Source organism: Eulemur rufifrons, chromosome 15 (genome assembly GCF_041146395.1).
Source record: "Eulemur rufifrons isolate Redbay chromosome 15, OSU_ERuf_1, whole genome shotgun sequence".
NCBI lineage: Eukaryota > Metazoa > Chordata > Mammalia > Primates > Lemuridae > Eulemur > Eulemur rufifrons.
This window is the reverse complement of record NC_090997.1, coordinates 21,330,917-21,349,884: the sequence shown is the minus strand read 5'-3', so window position 1 is coordinate 21,349,884 and position 18,968 is coordinate 21,330,917. Positions and strand designations below refer to the sequence as shown.

Below are 18,968 nucleotides of genomic sequence, written 5' to 3'. Positions count from 1 at the left end.
TACACTCTAGCCAAGACACTAGTACTTGCTGTGCTATTCACAATGGAATATGCAGCCTTTTTAGGATATTTTCTTTGAGTTTCTCTCTTCCCATTTGGATACCTAAGGAAGGACAGAACAGTCGCTAGTACAGTAAAGAGGGATTTTGAAGGTAAGAATAAACTTGACTGGCAGTGAGAAGGGGCTCCCAAGATGGAAGCATCTGCTCAGAAAATGTCAATGAGTTACAAGGAGATTTCTTTGCCATGCTCCAACTGGTCAAACCTGAAGGCTGACCAGTCTGTGACAAGAGCCAAAGGTAGAGGCCCTCATCTGGAGGAAGAGCAAAAGTAGCTATTTTTTCTCTTAGTGACCAACATGCAAAGCTTCCAAATAGACCAAGGATTTAAGCGGGGGAGGGACACTTCTTAAAGCAAAGGTGTGCCCCGTGATTGTGATAAAGTACATTTGTATGGCATCTGACTCAACTTATAGCTAACTTCAAACAGGCACCAGTCCTTGCCGTGCTGTGTCCCATCAGTTCCTATGCAGGCAAACAGGCAGACCACAATACAAGTAGCACATTCTGTGTTAGAAGAAAGAATGTCAATGAATAGCTCAGGGCCCTTGAGTGCCTTGCTGACTCAGTTTCGGCCTCTGTGGTGAGATCTCAGTACCTCCTTCAGCCCACTGATGTTACCTGGGTCCCCCACTGGCTCTGGGCTGCCTTTCACATTGGAGGCATGCTCAGTTATTGGCACTCAGTCCTCCCAGTTTTGTCTAATTTGCTCAGACCCACTTGTCCATCTTAACCCAGCACTCACGAGCCTTGCTGAATTGAAGGCCTATTGTTTAACACTCTGTGACAATATCAAACAAAGGTTGAACAACAAGGTTAAATACTTTAAGGTGTCAACTGTGAATGTGCATGGTACTTTCACCAAGCACTTTCACAAACGAAATATGTTAGGTAAATATAGAACTGATTGCTTCAGAGGGCCTAAAAAAAGGCTGCACATTTATGCCTGGCCTGCTTCTGCCCACATTCTTTCCCGATGTACCTCTGCAGCTACATGGCTGCAGGGGCTAACTGTGCCTCCCTGACTTCTTTCAACACAAGAATTCTAAATCAGGCAGAGACTTCTAAACTGCTTACTCACCTCTTTCTTCACTCTGTCTGGTTGGCTTTTAACTTATCATAACCTTCTGGAAATTCCCCTGTCTTGTCAGTTATCAATACTATTACACCCACCTTGCCTTTGAAACCTATAGCTTCCTGTCAGTGTTAAAATTACCTATCTGTTCATGTTTTCTCTAAAAAGATGAAAAGGCAAGAGTTATTGATTGACCTGCCTTTTTAAAAACCTGAAGTGTTTAAGTGCAAATAACAGTACAGGAAATGTTTATAACCTATATTAAATGAATAAAAGACAGAAATATCCATTTGCTGAATAATCCCAATTTTGTAAAATGGTAATGAAAAGGGAAAAAGGATAAATAAAATACATAAAAACATTAATGATTATTATTTCCGAGTAATGGGATATTAAATTTTTTAACTGGGGAGACAGAATTGTGATTTTGGAGTTCAACAAACGAGATCAAATATCAGTTCTGCTACACACAAGTCATGCAGTCAGTTTTTAACCTAAAACTCAGTTTTCTCACCTGTAAAAAGAAGATGCCAGCTTATTTCTTGGAGAGGGTTTGAGGATTAAATGAGATAAATACAGATGAAGTACTGAGCCTCATACTTGGTACACAGTAGGCACCCAGTAAACATGTGGATGAGAAAGATTCACAGTCTTCTTTGCTTTTCAACAATGTTTCTTTATATTTCATTACTGCAAATTCTCAACAATGAACATGTACTTCAAAAAACAAACCAGAAAATAATTCATTTCCTAACTATTTGTTCCTCTGCCCTTCTCAGGGTGCTCTTCTTAGTCTTCTCAGGAATAGGTCAAATGTAATTCACTTCATCTACAGCAAGTTAAAAACAAAAAGGAAACCTGATGAATTAATGCTACTCTATGTTGCAAAGAAGCACTTCAAAGACAGAAACTCACTGGCTGCTTGAAGCAGAGCTTCACGTAGTACACCACCAGTGAGACGAAACTTGGTGACTAACCACGTCAGTCAGCCAGTCGCCAGATCAGTGACAGCTTGCCCAGGAAGGATGTAACTATGGAAACACACCACACTAAGAAAATTCACATGCAACTAAGCAATGAATGCAAATGCCAATGAAACAAGATACTGATGTCATCATGTCAGCCTATCTCCTCAGTGGCCATATGAGAAAAGTAAATGCTCCATCAGAGTGCTTAGTGAATACCCTCACCCTGAGAAAATAACATGGGATGATCTCAGACATCAGTAATCAGAGAGGGACAAAGTCATCTCCATAGGAGAGAGCTACACCTGCATCCAAGGGACTTGGGACATTCATGTTGTCTAATCTCTTTACTTTTCTTTCAAAAGTAAAACCACATACATTCTTAGTTTTTGTCTCTCCTGATTCTACACTTCTGGCAACACGCCAATCTTTTGCTAAGACACAAAAAAATTATCTCACAAGTGTTAGGTCAGATCTCTCTGAGAAATCCCTGCTATCTTTCATTGGCGGATACCCCATTACTGGCCATAAAAGATTTACAAACCACCTGCTATGTGTGGTCTGAATGTTGGTATCTCTTATCTCCCAAAATTCATTGGAACCTAATACCCAATGCAATAGTATTTAAGATGCAGAACCTTTGGGAAGTGAATAAGTCATGAGGGCTCCACACTCATGAATGGGATTAGCGTCCTTATGAAAGAGGCTCCAGTGAGCTCCCTTGCCCCTTCCATCATGTGAGAACCCAGCAACAAGGTGCCATCCTTGAAGCAGAGAACAAGTCCTCACCAGACACTAAATTTACCAGTGCCTTGAACTTGGACTTCCCAGCCTCCAGAACTGTCAGCAATACATTTCAGTAGTTTACAAATTATCCAGTCTAAGGTATTTTGTAATAGCAGATAGAACAGACTAAGACACCACCTCTTAAAGTGGGCCATTTCTACAGGTGGTGAATTCATTCACTATGCAGTTTTTTGCAAGTTTAAATGTCTTAGGATGACTTTTTCCAGTTTTCAACTCCAAATTCAGAGGGCACCTACTATAAACATTGTCTACAACCTTCCTCTCAAAATAGAATAAAACCATCAGTCCTGCCTTTATTATCTTCAATATGCTCCAAAAATAATGAAAACTCCTCCTAGGTTCCTTATCTCAGCTCCACTCCTCACTAGAAGTATGATTTGGGGCATTTCACAACTTCTTCAAGCCTCAGTTTCCTCGCCAGTCATCCTGAGATGCTAATACCCACAACTCACAGGATTAGTATACAGGTTGGATAAAATGGCACATGTGATGAAGCGGCACAATGCCTGTCCTGTGGTGCACCGTGTCTAGAAGTCACCTTGGGCAGAAACCCCAGCTATATTGCTCTATGCCTCTTACCTACTTGTGTCCTCAACCCCACCCTGTATTCTCTCACAGTCCTAGTTCAGATCTTTATGATTCAAAATGAGATAAGATTACAGCAGCTAACACTAAGTGTTTATTCTGTACAAGGCACTGTTCTAATCACTGTACCCACACAGCCTCTTTTAAGAGTCAGAACACTTCTCTAAGTAGGTGCTATTATAATCTTCATTTTACAGATGAAGAAACTGAGGCACAGAGAGGTTAAGTAACTTGTGCAATGTAGTGATTCCCTGGCTCAAAAAAATTCTAATGATCTCATATTACCTACAGCAAGTGCTTCAGGGATTCCTCAAATATAAACCTCTAGTTTTTAAAATATATTTTAAAGTATGTAGTTATTAAAAATTCAGAGGCCAGGCATGATGACTGACACCTGCAATCTCAGCAATATGGGAGGCCAAGGTGGGAGGATTGCTTGAGGCTAAGAGATTGAGACCAGTCTGGGCAACACAGAGAGAACTCATCTCTACAAAAAAATAAGAAAAATTAGCTGGGCATGGTGGCAAGCACCTGTAGTCTCAGCTACTTTGGAAGCTGAGGCAGAAGAATCGTTTGAGCCCAGGAGTTCGAGGCTGCAATGAACTACGATCGCACCACTGCACTCCAGCCTAGGCAACAAAGACCCTGTCTCTAAAAAAATAAAAGAAACAATAAATTAAAAAACTTCCCCCACGCAATCCTCCATTTTCTTCCCCTCCCACAAAGACCTTAGAGGCCACTAGTTGAATGAAGATGTAACATCAAAAGAAGGAAGAAGCCTGGATCCCTGAATGACTGTACGGAGCCCCTCACCACCTACTTCCCCATACTGATGCCCCCACCAACACGCTCGCGTACACACACACACACACACACACACACACACGACTGTAAATCGAGCAATAAAGTGCTTCATTGTGCTGAGCCACTGAGATTTATCAATAATCAGTCTATCCTGACTAATGCACAGAGCTTACCATTACACCAAGCAGAGCAAACTCTTTGCAACACAGTAGTCAACTATATAATCAAAAGAGAAAGAATCCTATGACAATTCACATAGTTTTAGTTATTTTTATGTACTGTGTGCTTCTTTGATTTTTGATGAATCTTAAAATTTTTAGTGAATAGCTAACAGACAAGCACTGAGATATTTGCATTTTTAATGATATTGTTGACACCATAAAGCTACAACAAACATTTGAAATAAATTTCTAACAAATGACAACCCAGCTGAGAAATCCACTCATCGACTCCAGATTTGCAACTAAACGTACAAGACTGCCTGATTTCAACATCAAAGCAAAAATGCCCTATTCTTCTTTTAAGACTCTTTCAAATCAGTTGCTACTAATAATTATCTAGGCTCCTCAGTCCCTTTCCAAGATTTCTCTCTTCTAGCTTAATAAGCAGAGAACACTGTTTGCAGTGGTGGAGGCATGTTGCTGTCACCATCCTGACAAAAAGATGCCATCCAGCCTTCAGCTGCCTGAAGGCTAAGCACCACTTGGCTCAAGCCAGATTCACATGACAAAATAGGTGACCTCAAAATCAAAATGAAGCAAGCAATGTGGCTGCTCATTCTCAATCACCTTCAGAGCTAGAAACTATCAACCTAATACCCACAGATATTGCGGAATTAAAAACTGAGCAGAAACTGTCATCCCGTATGTTGGGGTTTCGTTTTATTTCAGGAAAAACCACTGCAATTATTTTTGCTTCCATAATGTAGCCTGCCAGATGTAAATTCATCGTTGTTTTGGAAAATTCAGGACCTAACACAAAGCATAGCATGTAAAGATTGAGTGAATGAATGAGTTCGAGAGGGACAGAGAGAAAGGAAGATAAGAAGCTACTTGAAATAGACAAAACATTTAGAGAACCTATAGCTGAATGAAGAACCTATTAACCTAAAAAACATATTCAGAAGTATTGTTCTCAAACTCAGATCTATGATAAACCTGCTAATTTTAAGAGAAAAGAAAAAAAGGAGGAGATGAAGAAAGTTACATAAACCTACAACTTAGTACAGTTACAACTTTCCTGATAATGGAATATTAACCACATTAACAGAATAAAGAGAGTAACAATAGTTTACTCTCCCATACATATATGCTCTGGCAAAGCAAGTAGAAGACAGGCAGCCCAGGAAGACCCTTCTAGATGGGAGCAAAAAAGGACTAGTTAATGGCAAGAAAAAGCAACCAAAAAGGGTGAAATATGCTCACCAAAAGGGATCTATCTGTAAAGTTTGTCACAACTTCTCCAGTGTTTAAAATGGTTTCTATACATTTTCACATTTAAATAATGCTCCCTTAAACTGTCTGTAGAATGGAAAGGTGGTTAGAAAACATCAGAGAAGCCCAATTGCTTCCCTCCTCCACTTTAAAAATAATTACTATAATCTGGAATTTAAAATGTGAGTAGAAGCCAATCATATTTTTTTCTACATCAATCCTTCTTCCTAATAAAAGAGAGGGTAAAAGTTAAAGACAGAGAGAAGGCTCATGACAGAGAGAAAGCAGAAGTACTTGCAAAGGCAAGAAAGCAAGGTCTGGGCTGAATACTGTCTGGCTGTCCAACCATAAGGCAGAGTGAGCACAGCGGCATGCTTCCCTTTGCTGGAATATCTTAACAGTGACAGTGACAAGGAAACTCTCCACTGTAATGCATTAAGTCCAGACACTGAGGCAGTTTGCTAAACAGAGTGCTAAACGTGGGCCCAAATTAGGCAGCAAGAAAAGAGAGAACAGTAGCTTGACTGTGACAAGGCTGCAGTCTGCCTGGGTAAAAACTGGCTTCTGCCACACTTCTAGTGTGGGTGTATGTAGTTATTACAAAAAAAAAAAAAAAAAAAAAGGCAAATTGTTCATAACTAAGTAGGAGGACTTTCAGGCATACTAGATTTATTGCTTGCCAGAAAGGGCTTTTTTCAGACCATACTCAGAAGCACCAAGATTTGATGCTACCATTTCAGCAGGCTTCAAGATTGGTTTTAGATTTCATTAAACCCAACCACAGCTAAAGACCACAGACACTGATCAGCATCCCACGGTCAGACAGAGGACAAACAACCCCAGCATTTAAGTCCACATACTCTCAAGTGTTGTCTTGGTGCTGGTGATGATTTGCAAAGGTATGAAGTCTCTGGCCATCTCTTTTTCTCTCTGTGGTACTATTTACCCCGTAAGAGAAATAAACTCATCACCTCTTCAGCATGGTATGCTAATATTAATGCTAATCAGTGTTTCCTTAACTTCGGCCATCTCTATGCCACCTTCACAATTTTTGCCATACTGGCATAGCCCCTATATTCTTTATTATTTGCCTCATTCTTTTAAATTGACTTTTTAAATATGAATAAGACTTACTTTCAAAGGAGGCAGATTTTTTTAAATCATTAACATGAATTCAAAGCTATTATCACCACTAGATATAAAAGACAAATATTACATAAATACGATATAGTATTCTCAAATTTTACGGAAGCAATCCAAAAAGGTATAAAACCGGGAGAAAAAAAGGCAAACTTTCTCACCACGATTCACTATTAAAACTGATGTTTTGCAGTACCACTTAAAATCATCTCTAGCAGTGCCGCTTGTGTATGCCTTATGCTTTGGGGAAAACTGAACTAAATGGATAATGATACAGTACTGTGATGCAAGTCAAATTACAGCATAGACTATAAAATCTAAATTACTAACCCTTGGGGCAGGATTCATGGTGCATTCAGAAAGTCTGCCCTAGATTCTTGGATAGCAAGATCCTACTACGGGGTAATACCTCCTCTCACACAATCAGAGCTCATCTTCCTCAAACAGACGTAAAGTCCAGGCAATGAGGCACGTGCATTTCACCACAGAAAACTGCTTCAGAACTGAATTCTAAGCCCGTATGCCTTTTGTAGACAAAATTTTAGCAGCTTATTCAGATATCAATTTCGTTTACTCCAGTCATCATTTAGCCTACGTTCAGGGAAAACAAGTTTCTTTTTTTCCATATATATTTTAGCCAATTGCCTGTTCAAAAAAAGAATAGCCCATCAAGTTAGGATATGAGAAGTGTGTCACTCTCCTTGACTCTCCCTGGGCTTGAGACGGAAGCAAGGCTTTGTCCCACTCTTTCTCAAAACAAGGCTTGGCAGCATCAAAAGGCGCCTGCCCACAGCCGACTGGGTGCCCACGGCAGAGCCAGGGCTCTGACCCAGGGCCCTCTGTGCTGAGCACCCCATCATTCTGGAGATGAAACCACATGTACTGTGCTCCTCCCAAACCTCTCTACTCGAACCTCAGAAAAAATCCTCACAACCTAGAATATCCATAAGTGCAGCCTGCTTTCTCCCTAAACTCGCTCTTTTCTAACACAGAACACAATTCTCTTGACTTTGTGCCTGAAATATCAGAAAACAGAGCCACAAAAGTCAGTGTTTGGTGATCTAGGCTGTTCTTGTTGGGCCAGGAAATGAGCCTGTAGAAATTTCTCTCCTCATTTACCAATTTTTTTGGAGGGAAGCACAGAACTTGTCTTTTCTCCCTCAATGGAGCATGGAAACATCAGGAAAGGTCTAATTTTGCTCCTGGAATCAAAGTAAACTTGGGCTTAAGTTAGCTCGAGCATCTCACCGTCTAACCAGGAATAGCCTGAAGATCTCCCCTCCTTCCACGTGGGAAGGTGCAAGGGCTCTCACCACGTGACACTGCCGGAGGAAAGTCAGCAGCAGGCTTGTGGGTGCTGACATCTAAATCTCGCTTCTCAGTGTGTGGTCAGGAGACCGGCAGGGTTGGCAACCCCTGGGGGCTGCTCAGCAGCGCAGAATCTGGAGACCCACTCCAGACCTACCGCATCCCAATCTGCACCGTAACACAATCCTCAGGGAATTCCTTGCATACTCAAATGAGACAAGCATTAACCCAATGGACTTGAGGGGTCTGATGCCAAACACCCTACCTTCCTGCTCTAAGGACAAAGCAATGACTTTTGGGAAATCAAGAACTGAGGAAGCCAATGAAGCTCCTATCATGAGAGTGGTTATAACCCTGCCGCAACCCGGGGAGAGAGGCTGGGCAGGAACCCAAAGGAACAGCCTCTGATCAGAGTGGGCATCCTCGGCTGGGACAACAGAAGACCAGAGGCCCCGACAGGCCTCCAGGCACCAGACCCAACCCTTACAAATGCCTGTGTCTGTACAAAGGAGGGTTCTCACATTGCCTCTCGAGCTGCAGGCTTTGTGACTTTTATTTACCTCGGCTGCCTAGGAAATTCACATTAATGTGATTTTATCTGCCAAAAAAATGAAAGAGGAAGCTCAGTGAAATTTGCCCGGCCTGGAAATGGCCCAAGACCCCTGTTCCTATGGGTTATAGTAAACAGTGACCTTGTTCTGCTCTGTCATCTGTGTAGTTTTTGTGTGTGTTTTTTCCTTAACAACCTCAAAGAAAGCCCTGAAGCCACCATCTTCCACTGTCTTCCCCTCTCCTCCTCCTCCTCCACACACTCACCCCTTCATGCTGCTGAGCCAGAGACAGGCTCTGCCAATAGGGGAAGGGGACGGTTTGATTCCCTCCTCTGCATTTCTAACACAGCCTGCTAAGAGGGGGAAAGAGCTGCAGGATCCTTCACAAAACTCCAACACTTGCAGAAGGAAAGGCTGAAAACAAGGAAGGAAATAAAAGAGCAGGGTAGGTATTGCAAAGAGCCAAAACATTTTTGTATCCTGACACTGACTTCAGTGAAAGCTTAGCTTCTTTTATGAACATGCTGAAAGGTAAAAACAGAAGAGGCATGGAGCCCTTCTGGCTATGAATGTTTGAAAAGAGCGAGCTGATGTGGGAACTGGAAAAACTGGCAGCTGACCAGCACTTACTTCCCACAAAGCATCCCATTAGAGTTAATAAGGGGACTGAGAACTTTCAAGCTCTGTTTTCCCTCCTTCTGAATAGTTAAAGCCAATACTTCTCTTTCTCCAGTATTTCTGGACCTCTGTTCATTTTTCCTTTCTTATGCCAGTCTCAACATTGCTATTTTACTTCTTCATATTTTGTGATGTCGGTGACCATTTTACAAAGTCACTGCTTCCTTGCAGAGTTGACAGCTAGTCATTCTTTATAACTGAGACAACTGCTAAGACAAGAGAGTCGTTTCAATCACGTATACCTTAGATAAGTACTATACAGGATGTTGTAGAGGCCATTCTGGCCAGGCCAGGCCTCAAATGCCCTTCCCACCCCACCTTCCAGTGTAAGGAAAGCAGAACATCTGCAGCTTCTGTGCTAAGGGGCTGGGCCACGCTTTGCACTGCTTGCCACCCCCTCCCAAGGCAGCCAATATTTAGGGTGGCCAGTGACCTGAAGCCTATGTCTTACGGTTGGCATGAAAAGACAAGCTGGGCCAACCATTTTTCAGTTAGAAATTTTTCATTGGCAAACAAATGCTACAGCAGGGGCAAAAGCCAAAAAGTGCACAGAGAGAAGCCAGTTCTAAGAGAGTAGGTCAGTGAGGAGGGAAGAGCAGAGCACTTGCAAACAGAAGCAGACACCCCATAAGACCCAGGCCATGAAATCCCCAAGACGGTGTCAAATGTAAGCCTGGTGCCAATGCGTTTGGAATGTCAGTTCTGCCCTGATCCTTACAATCAAATCCACTTTACCTAAACAGATCTGGATTGCCTGCAACCAAATAAGACACTCTAGCTCTCCCTATCTCTCTCTCTTTCTCTTAAAAAAAAAAAAAAAAAGACACTCTGAAACAAGCAAAAAAAAAAAAAAATGGTTCTTTCACTTTTTGCAGTACCTTCAAGGTAAGAAATAATTTACATGAAAAATAAAAACAGACACTATGTCAAAAACATATGGCTTGGCCAAAAGACAGTTTCTCATTTGTGGGATGTGATAGATGAAGCTGTTTAAAGGCTGATAAAAGTTGAGGGGGGACAGGGAATCATTTTTCTTGACCACGTTTTCAATCAAGTCCTGATTATCATTGCTGCATTATATTGATGATCCACAAAAGAATGCTGTACCTAGGGCCTGGGGTTTCTGTTGAAGATATCAGATTGAAATATACAGACCTAAGGTTCACTGAGAGGAAACTTAACAGATTTTTGTAGGAAGCAAAAGCAAAACACAAAACAGGTATATAATATGACAGAGTAAAAGAATTATCCTTTTTATAATATAAATAATTCAGACTATATTTGGGCCTATCCTGAGGAAATTATACTAGGGTACTTAAAGGAACTGAATTCTATCAATAGATAGGACCACCACTGGAGCTGCCACTTTAACGTAATAAATTAATACATTGACTGCCACACGAGAAAGAAAAAAAAAATTTCCTTGGGGCCAAGGTGTTTTATTACGAAAATAGAATAAAAACTTCGAAAACAAAATGATCCTTTCTAATTTAATGAAAAATTTGTTTTTTTCTCTGTGCATGAGTTACATGAAACTTGAAAAATAGTTCTCGTGTCTCCCAAGGTGAAGAGATGTGTGAGTTGCATATGCTTCAAAAGGCCCTGGACTCAAAACTAGCGTGAGTTAAATACAACTCATATGGCAGTTAATGTGTTAAATATGCTAGAAAATGTTAAATATGCCCACTTAGAGAGAGCTCTAAGGGGTATAAAACTCAAGGTTAAAGTCAAGGTACCCATTTAAAAGTGAAAGGTGTTTGGATACCCTATTAGAATACCTAACAGGATACCCTATTAGAATGTTCAATAAAAAAGAATCAATATAATAGTGCAATCTGGAAATCAAAATAAATTCACAAACATACTACACAAACTGAAGTGGGCAAAACCACCACCAGCCTAATTAGAGGTATATGAAAATAACAGAAGATGCCTAACCTGCCAGCACTTCTGTTCACTGCAGGGAGAGCAAACCAACCAACCGAGCCACAGCCCACAGAAGCCAGCCCTTCCCCAGAGCAGGTGTCCCCTCACCTGAGCAGCACCTAAGCACTGAGCAAATAACCATGCCATCAGCCCTCAGTGTCATGTTCAGTAAAATGAGTGGGCCAGGTTAAATGATTTTCCAGTCACCTCTCTAACTCTAGGAATCAGACAGAATTTACTTTGAGAAAGTCTTCTAAAAATTGTGTTACGAAATTTTTTCAGCAAATATCTATAAGTTGACTGATCTATTAAAAAAATGGCATTAATTTCACCCCAAAATCCATACCTTCCCCATGACTATCAGTAAAAGCAACTCAAATAACATTTATCCAGGCATATTTACTAAAAATGCCCCCAGCCTCAGAGGAGACAGATAACCCAAGTGGAGTCTTTCCTACCATTTCGAGATACGTCAAGTTCCACCAGCTGCATGAAGTTTGCTATTTCCGGAGGGAGCCGCTGAATTTCATTATCACTAAGTCCAAGCTTTCGTAATTTGACTAGCTGGAAAAATTGCTGAAAGACAAAATAATTTCATATAAATTTCAAATATATTTACACCGTAAACTTTTTGGCTAATATAAAATTTAAAACAATGTGTTTTAAAAACTAATGAAGATTGTGCCATATCAATTTCCTAATTTTGATAGTGTACTGTAGTCATGTGAAGATGTTACCGTTGGGATAAACTGGGAACAAAGAACTTCTCAGTACTATTTTTGCAACTTCCTATCAACTGATAATTATTTCAAAATAAAAACATTTTAAGAATTAATGATCAACTTAACAGGAATAGCTGTCATTCCTTTAAGCTATCCAGTAAACAGTCACACCTTCTATAACACTTAATGAAAATTCATGTTAAATCTGCAATGTCAAATAAATACATGTGAAAATTGGATAAAGTATTTCTAAAAGGCATTTCTAAAAGGAATTATTGTATATCATAAAACACATAAAAATCTCACAAATGTGTGCAGGTAAGAAAAATATTTTTGACCAATCTAAAAAGAGTTTGCAGTGGATACTTCCGTGGAACACAGCAGACGAATCATGTGCTTCATCCCCACACTCATCCAAAAATATACTAAAATGATACTAAAGGAGATTATATAGAGATGGACAGAAATATTAAAAAGATGAAATAAACCCATGAAGACAATTAAAAAGGAGAGGGGACAAAAAGCAAACTAGATATGCAACCAAATCCTTGAAGCTAGGAAACAGATGGACGAATGGTAACTAATAAAAGAATCAAAACAAAGCAGAAATTTAAGCCTGTGGGGTGAGTAGCCAATAAGAAATTAAGTCCAGGTACCTCTGAAGGAAGGAGAACTGGCTGGGAATTTATATAAAGAACAGTTAAATCCCCACATTCTCTTCTCTACACTTCAGAGCCAGCGAGGAGCCTAGAAATTTCCTCTCCAGAGAGCTGACTCTAAGCACAACTAAACACAGCAGACGGGCGGGGGGGAAGCACCCTACTAAAAACAGGGAACTGAGTCAAAGCGTGATCAGGGAGATCCCACTCTCGCTTGTACAGACCTATAGACTCCAGTTATGAGCCTCCCATACACACATGGAGCTTCCACTCATACCCACCTCACTTCCAGTGCCTGGATCTCTAAACAGAGCCAAGGTTCTCCGGACACTTGAGGAAAGTCCGTAGCATGCAAGAAAGAGTGTGTGTACATACACACACCTCTCAGGGAAAACAAACATGATGCAGGGAGAAAAAAACCATTGGCAACCAAAAAATTATAATATCCTCAGAGAAATCAGAGAAGATGAAATAGCTCGGTGCCCCAAAAAGCAAGATTAAAAGAAGTATTACGTTATTAAATATGAAATGTCCAATATCCTGAAGCACTAAGTTTGATAGTTGATATCTCTGACATTTCACTTTGACACTTCTTGTGTTATGTTTATTGTGAAGGTACATCCTTAGTCTTTCCAATGCAGGCTTTGGCTTGTGATTATCACATCTTTTTTAGAGCAATTTTGTAGAACTATGGATAAGTCAAAATTTTGTGTTATTTTCGAATGAGTTCCGTTGTAGAACCAATACAGCTCTTAGAAATTAAAAAATATCGTAGCATCAACAAAAGAATCTCATGAAAGAGGTGAGAAATAAAGATAATGAAAGTCCTCAGAAAGTAGAATAAAAAGACAATGAGATGGGAAAATGGGAGAAAAAAGACAGGAAAACTAAAGGATCAGTTCACAAGGCACTATATCCAAGCAATACACAGTTCAAAGAGAGAAAACATAGGAAACTGCAGGACTTGCTTTTCTAGTTTGAAAGGGGCCACCAGGTGGCCAATAAAAATAGAAAAAGACAGATACCAAGGAATACTATAAAGTGTCAGAACTCCAGAAATAAAATTCTAAAAGCTTCCAGAGACAGAGAAATAAAGGGAAAAAGTCATAACAAAGAATTGAGTATCAGAATAACACTGGATTCAACAGCAACCTTGAAAGTAAGAAAGCAATGAAACGATACTTTCAAAATTCCAAAAAATCAAAGGTATTCCCGACCTAAAATTGCATACCCAGCCAAACTATCAATCGAGAATGATTACAGAATAAAGACATTTGCAGCCATGCATGGTCTGAAAAAGTTTATCTTCCTTGCACTTTTCTCAAGAATCCACCAAAATGTGGAGGTAATTTTAAAGAGAAAGGATCTGACACCCAGGAAAACAGAGAATCCACAAAACAGAGAAAGACAAAGGAAATTCTCAGGATAAAATCATGAAGGGAATTCCAAGATGCCAACTGAGCATCAGGCCCTAAGAGCAAACTGTTTACACTGGAGCAAAATATGAAGGTTGGCCGGGCGCGGTGGCTCACGCCTGTAATCCTAGCACTCTGGGAGGCCGAGGCGGGTGGATCGCTCGAGGTCAAGAGTTCGAGACCAGCCTGAGCAAGAGCGAGACCCCGTCTCTACTAAAAAATAGAAAGAAATTATATGGCCAACTAAAAATATATAGAGAAAAAATTAGCCGGGCATGGTGGTGCATGTCTGTAGTCCCAGCCACTCGGGAGGCTGAGGCAGTAGGATCGCTTAAGCCCAGGAGTTTGAGGTTGCTGTGAGCTAGGCTGACGCCACGGCACTCACTCTAGCCAGGGCAACAAAGTGAGACTCTGTCTCAAAAAAAAAAAAAAAAAAAAAAAAAATATGAAGGTTCTCAGAAGGAAGTTTTGAAAAAAAATAAATCAAAACACATCTGAGGGATTACCTGATGTGTTTGGAAAAATCAGGAGGAGATTTACAACTCTGTCAGAATGTTTGGTGATAAATTAGAAACGGGAATTGAGAAAACAAAGCAAGCAAAAAGGGAGGGAGTTATTAATTCCAGGAAATACTTTATATTCTATAGTATATAGAATATAAAGTAAAAGATGTAAGATTTGATTATAAATATTACAATCACAATATCTATATTGATACAACCAAAATTTATTTTGTGACAACACTGAGAAAATAGGAAAGAAACTGTTAAGAGCTAAAGCATCATCTTTCATAAAAGGAAATCAACAGATAACTATAAATAAAGTAAGGGGGAAAATCAAGCTGTAAAAGCAAGCCATTTATTAATAGCAATCTCGGGGCAAATATTGGTAGAAACAGCCAAGAACTGGGGTTCTCAAAAGCCAAAAACTCAAGAGGGCAAGAGGCTACCGTTCCTCATTGCCACACTACACAGCTTATTGCATTTTTTAAACTATTTACATATATTACTTTGCTAAGCATAGTAATTGAATTTACAAAGGAAAAAGTCTCTACCAAGATTACAGGATGTTCCAAATTTTAATTTTGTTGGATGCTAACATTTAATAGGCTTCATCTTTTTTCTTGGTAAAAGGGATTGTATAATATATGTATATAATCATACAAGGCCTTTTGGAAAGCAAGTCCACTGACATACTTCTGGGCATCCATCCTTATAACTGAAAGTAATGCACAAATACATCTTTCCATTATTATCAGTAAAAATGAAAAACTAGAAAATGCACCTTACCTTTCAACTAAGGGAAATGGTTGCATGTTGTTAAATAATTCAATATTACACAAACAATAAAAGCAGATATCATGGCCAGGCATGGTGGCTTACACCTGTAATCCCAGCACTTTCAGAAGCTGAGGCTGGAGGATCCCTTGAGGCCAGGAATTCAAGAGCAGCCTGGGCAACATAGCAAGACCCCATCTCTACAAAAAATAAAGAAGGTAGCCAGTCATGGTGGTGAGCAACTGTAGTCCTGAGGCTGAGGAGGGAGGATCACTTGAGCCCGGGAATTTGAAGCTGCAGTGAGCTATGATCATGTCATCCACAGCACTCCAGCATGGGCTAAAGTGTAAGACCCTGTATCTTTAAAAAAATAGTAATGAACCACAAAAAAACAAATATTATAAATTCTACTGAACTTGAGACAAGATTTACAATGCAATAGCTAAAAAAGAAAACAAAATTGCAGGTACACTACATAAAAAAGCATGTGTGCCTGTGGACTGACAGGAAAGGAACATGGGGGAAAAGCAGTTATGTTAAGTGACACGAATAATGCATGAATGACTCAAATTTTTTAAATAAAAAAGATATTTTAAAATAAAATAAACTATGAATCTCAGCAAATGAATGCTACTAATTAGCTCTATGTGATAATGAAGAAAGTGCTCAACAAAAGGACTAATCCTTTGGATTTCTTTAATCAGACAGCTGAGGTTTAATTTCTTAAGGAAAGATATTGAAATTTCTTTATACTGGTTGTACTAAAGCATTAGCTAACACAAAAGCCATTCAAGAGAGTCACATATTTGAATAATTGAGCTTATGCCAGTTGTTCAAAGAGTCTGACAGTTTCATAATACATCAATGTGTTTACTCAAGCTTGAAAAGCTCACTTTGTTTTCCAGGAAAGGCATAATAGCAAAAGTACAGAACCCATCACCATTTCCATACATTCAGGGGCCATTCTGGAATAACATTAGAAATCAAGTCAATAACGTACTTAGATCTACAGTGAATCATAAATTAGCTTTCTGTATGTGGATAGCCTACAAACCCCCACATCCAATAAAAGTCATAACAGCAAGAAAATTTAAGGTTTGATTCTGCGTGCTAAAATCATCCTCAACTAGAACCTGTCACAAATACTACTGTATTCAACTTGGGAAGCACATACCAGATGTAAAAATAACTCTATCTGACATGATCCCAAAATGAAACCAGTAATTCCTCAATCCTTCCCTCATTACCCTGATGTTATCTTAACATGGTGTCCAAATGCTTTAAATTACCTACTTTCTTATAAGATCGATGCAGTGCCACAAAAATAATATTAAATTCTCAATTTTTCAACTTCCTCAGATAGTCTGGGAAAAGAACTCAATAAGCTATAAACCCTTCTGCCTTCCTTTTGAGATCAGCCAGAGCACATGAAGAACAATTCCTGTAGCTGTCTTGGCAGGGTGCCTTAGTGCAGAGCAATCACGTGATAGAACACACAGACACCATTCTTCGACTCTACCATGTTTGATTATAGCTCACTGACCCACTTAGAGCACATTCTGTACAATTACATGCAAAGAAACCCAAATTGCCTTGGGTTGTTATGCTACACCAGTCTTCTTATAGCCACCATTGCTTTCAGTAGATACAGTCTTTAATTTGGTTAAAAATGTTTCTTTCTCCCATTTTCCATTTCCAACAAGATTCTTTTTCCTTCTTTTTTGGTTGAGTGTTAGTACTTCCCTTTTGCTTTTTAGAAAGGGACAGAGATGAAATCTCAGTCCTAAAAGAGCTGTGTCCTTTTTTATTACTGTATAGTCAAGGATCAGTCAATTGCCTAAACTTCTCCTCCATCATGAAGAGAAAATATAAACCATTGTTACAGATTCACGTGAGAGACAGTAGTATAAAGGATGTTATGAACTCCTGAAAAAGTGTATGACTCTTCACAATGACGACACCAAATTTAGTCACAGATTTCCTTCTGGAGGCATTCCAACCTGTCACCTAAATCTTGGCCCCTTTCCATCCTACATAAATCCTATTCTCAAGAACTTGGACTGCCTTTTTGGTCAATTACCCTAAAGATACGGTAAACCAATAGTTCTAATACCAAGGTAAAATTAACACTTGGTAAAGTGTACAACATTTGTACCATCTGGCAATGCTCTTTCCTGTGAAACTTACAAAAAGTGACTGTGACTTTATTATCCAGAAATTCTACTGCGAGAATTAAGTCTCCCACATATATTTTCCAGAATACAAATATAAGAAAGTGCTTGACAGAATTATTTGTAATAGCCCAAAACTGTAAACAACCCAAATGCCTATAAACCTGACAGATACATTCTTATAATGAAATTCTACACAGCAATGAAAATTATATAAAAGCTTACTGATAGTTATAATATGGATGAATCTTAGAGATAATGTTCAGCAAATGAAGCCAGACAGTAAGTTATACATTTAACCTATACATTTATGCTTTCAGCACTTTTCTACATGTGTTTTATTTCCCAAAAAGAAAACTTTTAAGATTTAGACTACTTACTAATCAGGAAAGAAAAGACCAATTAGCACCAAGTGCATCAAATTCTTTAATTCATCAGAGTTAATAATGAAAAGCAATAGCATTGGAACTAGTGGAGAAGTAAAGTGACTGTTATAACCAAAACAACAATAACATCAATAACAGTCAAACTGAGATTCAAATCAAAGACTCACTATCATTCACAATAGCTACAAAGAAAATAAAATACCTAAAAATATACTTAACCAAGGAGGTGAAAGATTTCTACAAGGAGAACCACAGAACATTGATAAACGATATCGCAGATGACACAAATGGAAAAACATTCCCTGCTCATGGAATCAACATGGTTAAAATATCCATAATGCTCAGTTATTTATAGATTCAATGCAATCCCCATCAAAATACCAGTGTCATACTTCACAGATATAGAAAAAATGATCCTAGCCTTCATTTGGAACCAAAAAAGAGTCTGAATAGCCACAGCAATCTTAAGCAAAAAGAACAAATCTGGAAGCATCACATTACTTGACTTCAAATTATACTACAAGGCTACAGTAAACAAAGAGCATGGTATTGGTACAAAAATAGAGACATAGACCAATGGAACAGAACAGAGAACCCAGATATAAAACCAGCTATCTATAACTAACTGATCTTGGACAAAGCACACACCACACACTGGGGAAAAGAAGCCCTATTCAATAAATGGTGCTGGGAAAATTGGATAGCCACATGCAGAAGAATAAAGCAGGATCCCTGTCTCTCACCATTTACAAAAATTAATTCAAGATGGGTAAGACTTAAATTTAAGGCATGAAACCACAAAAATTCTAGAAGAAAATGTAGGAAAAACTCTTCTAGACATCTGCCTAGGCAAAGAATTTATGACTAGGACCCCAAAAGCAAGTGGGGTCTTTCATTACCCCAAAAGGGGCAATGTACAAAAATTATGTACAAAATTCTATAACCCCCAAAAGGGGATAATGAAAAATAAATAAATGGGACTTAATCAAATTTAAAAGATTCTGCACA

General features: G+C 39.2%; 1 protein-coding gene across 1 annotated transcript in view; it reads right to left on the bottom strand.

Annotated features, from left to right (window-relative positions):
- Nucleotides 1-18,968, bottom strand: part of LRRC1 (leucine rich repeat containing 1) — a 131,930-nt gene that overhangs the window by 72,771 nt on the left and 40,191 nt on the right. The window contains exon 2 of the mRNA XM_069488323.1: nucleotides 11,789-11,906. Coding sequence (XP_069344424.1) covers nucleotides 11,789-11,906 — 118 coding nt within the window. The remainder of the gene's footprint in view (nucleotides 1-11,788; nucleotides 11,907-18,968) is intronic.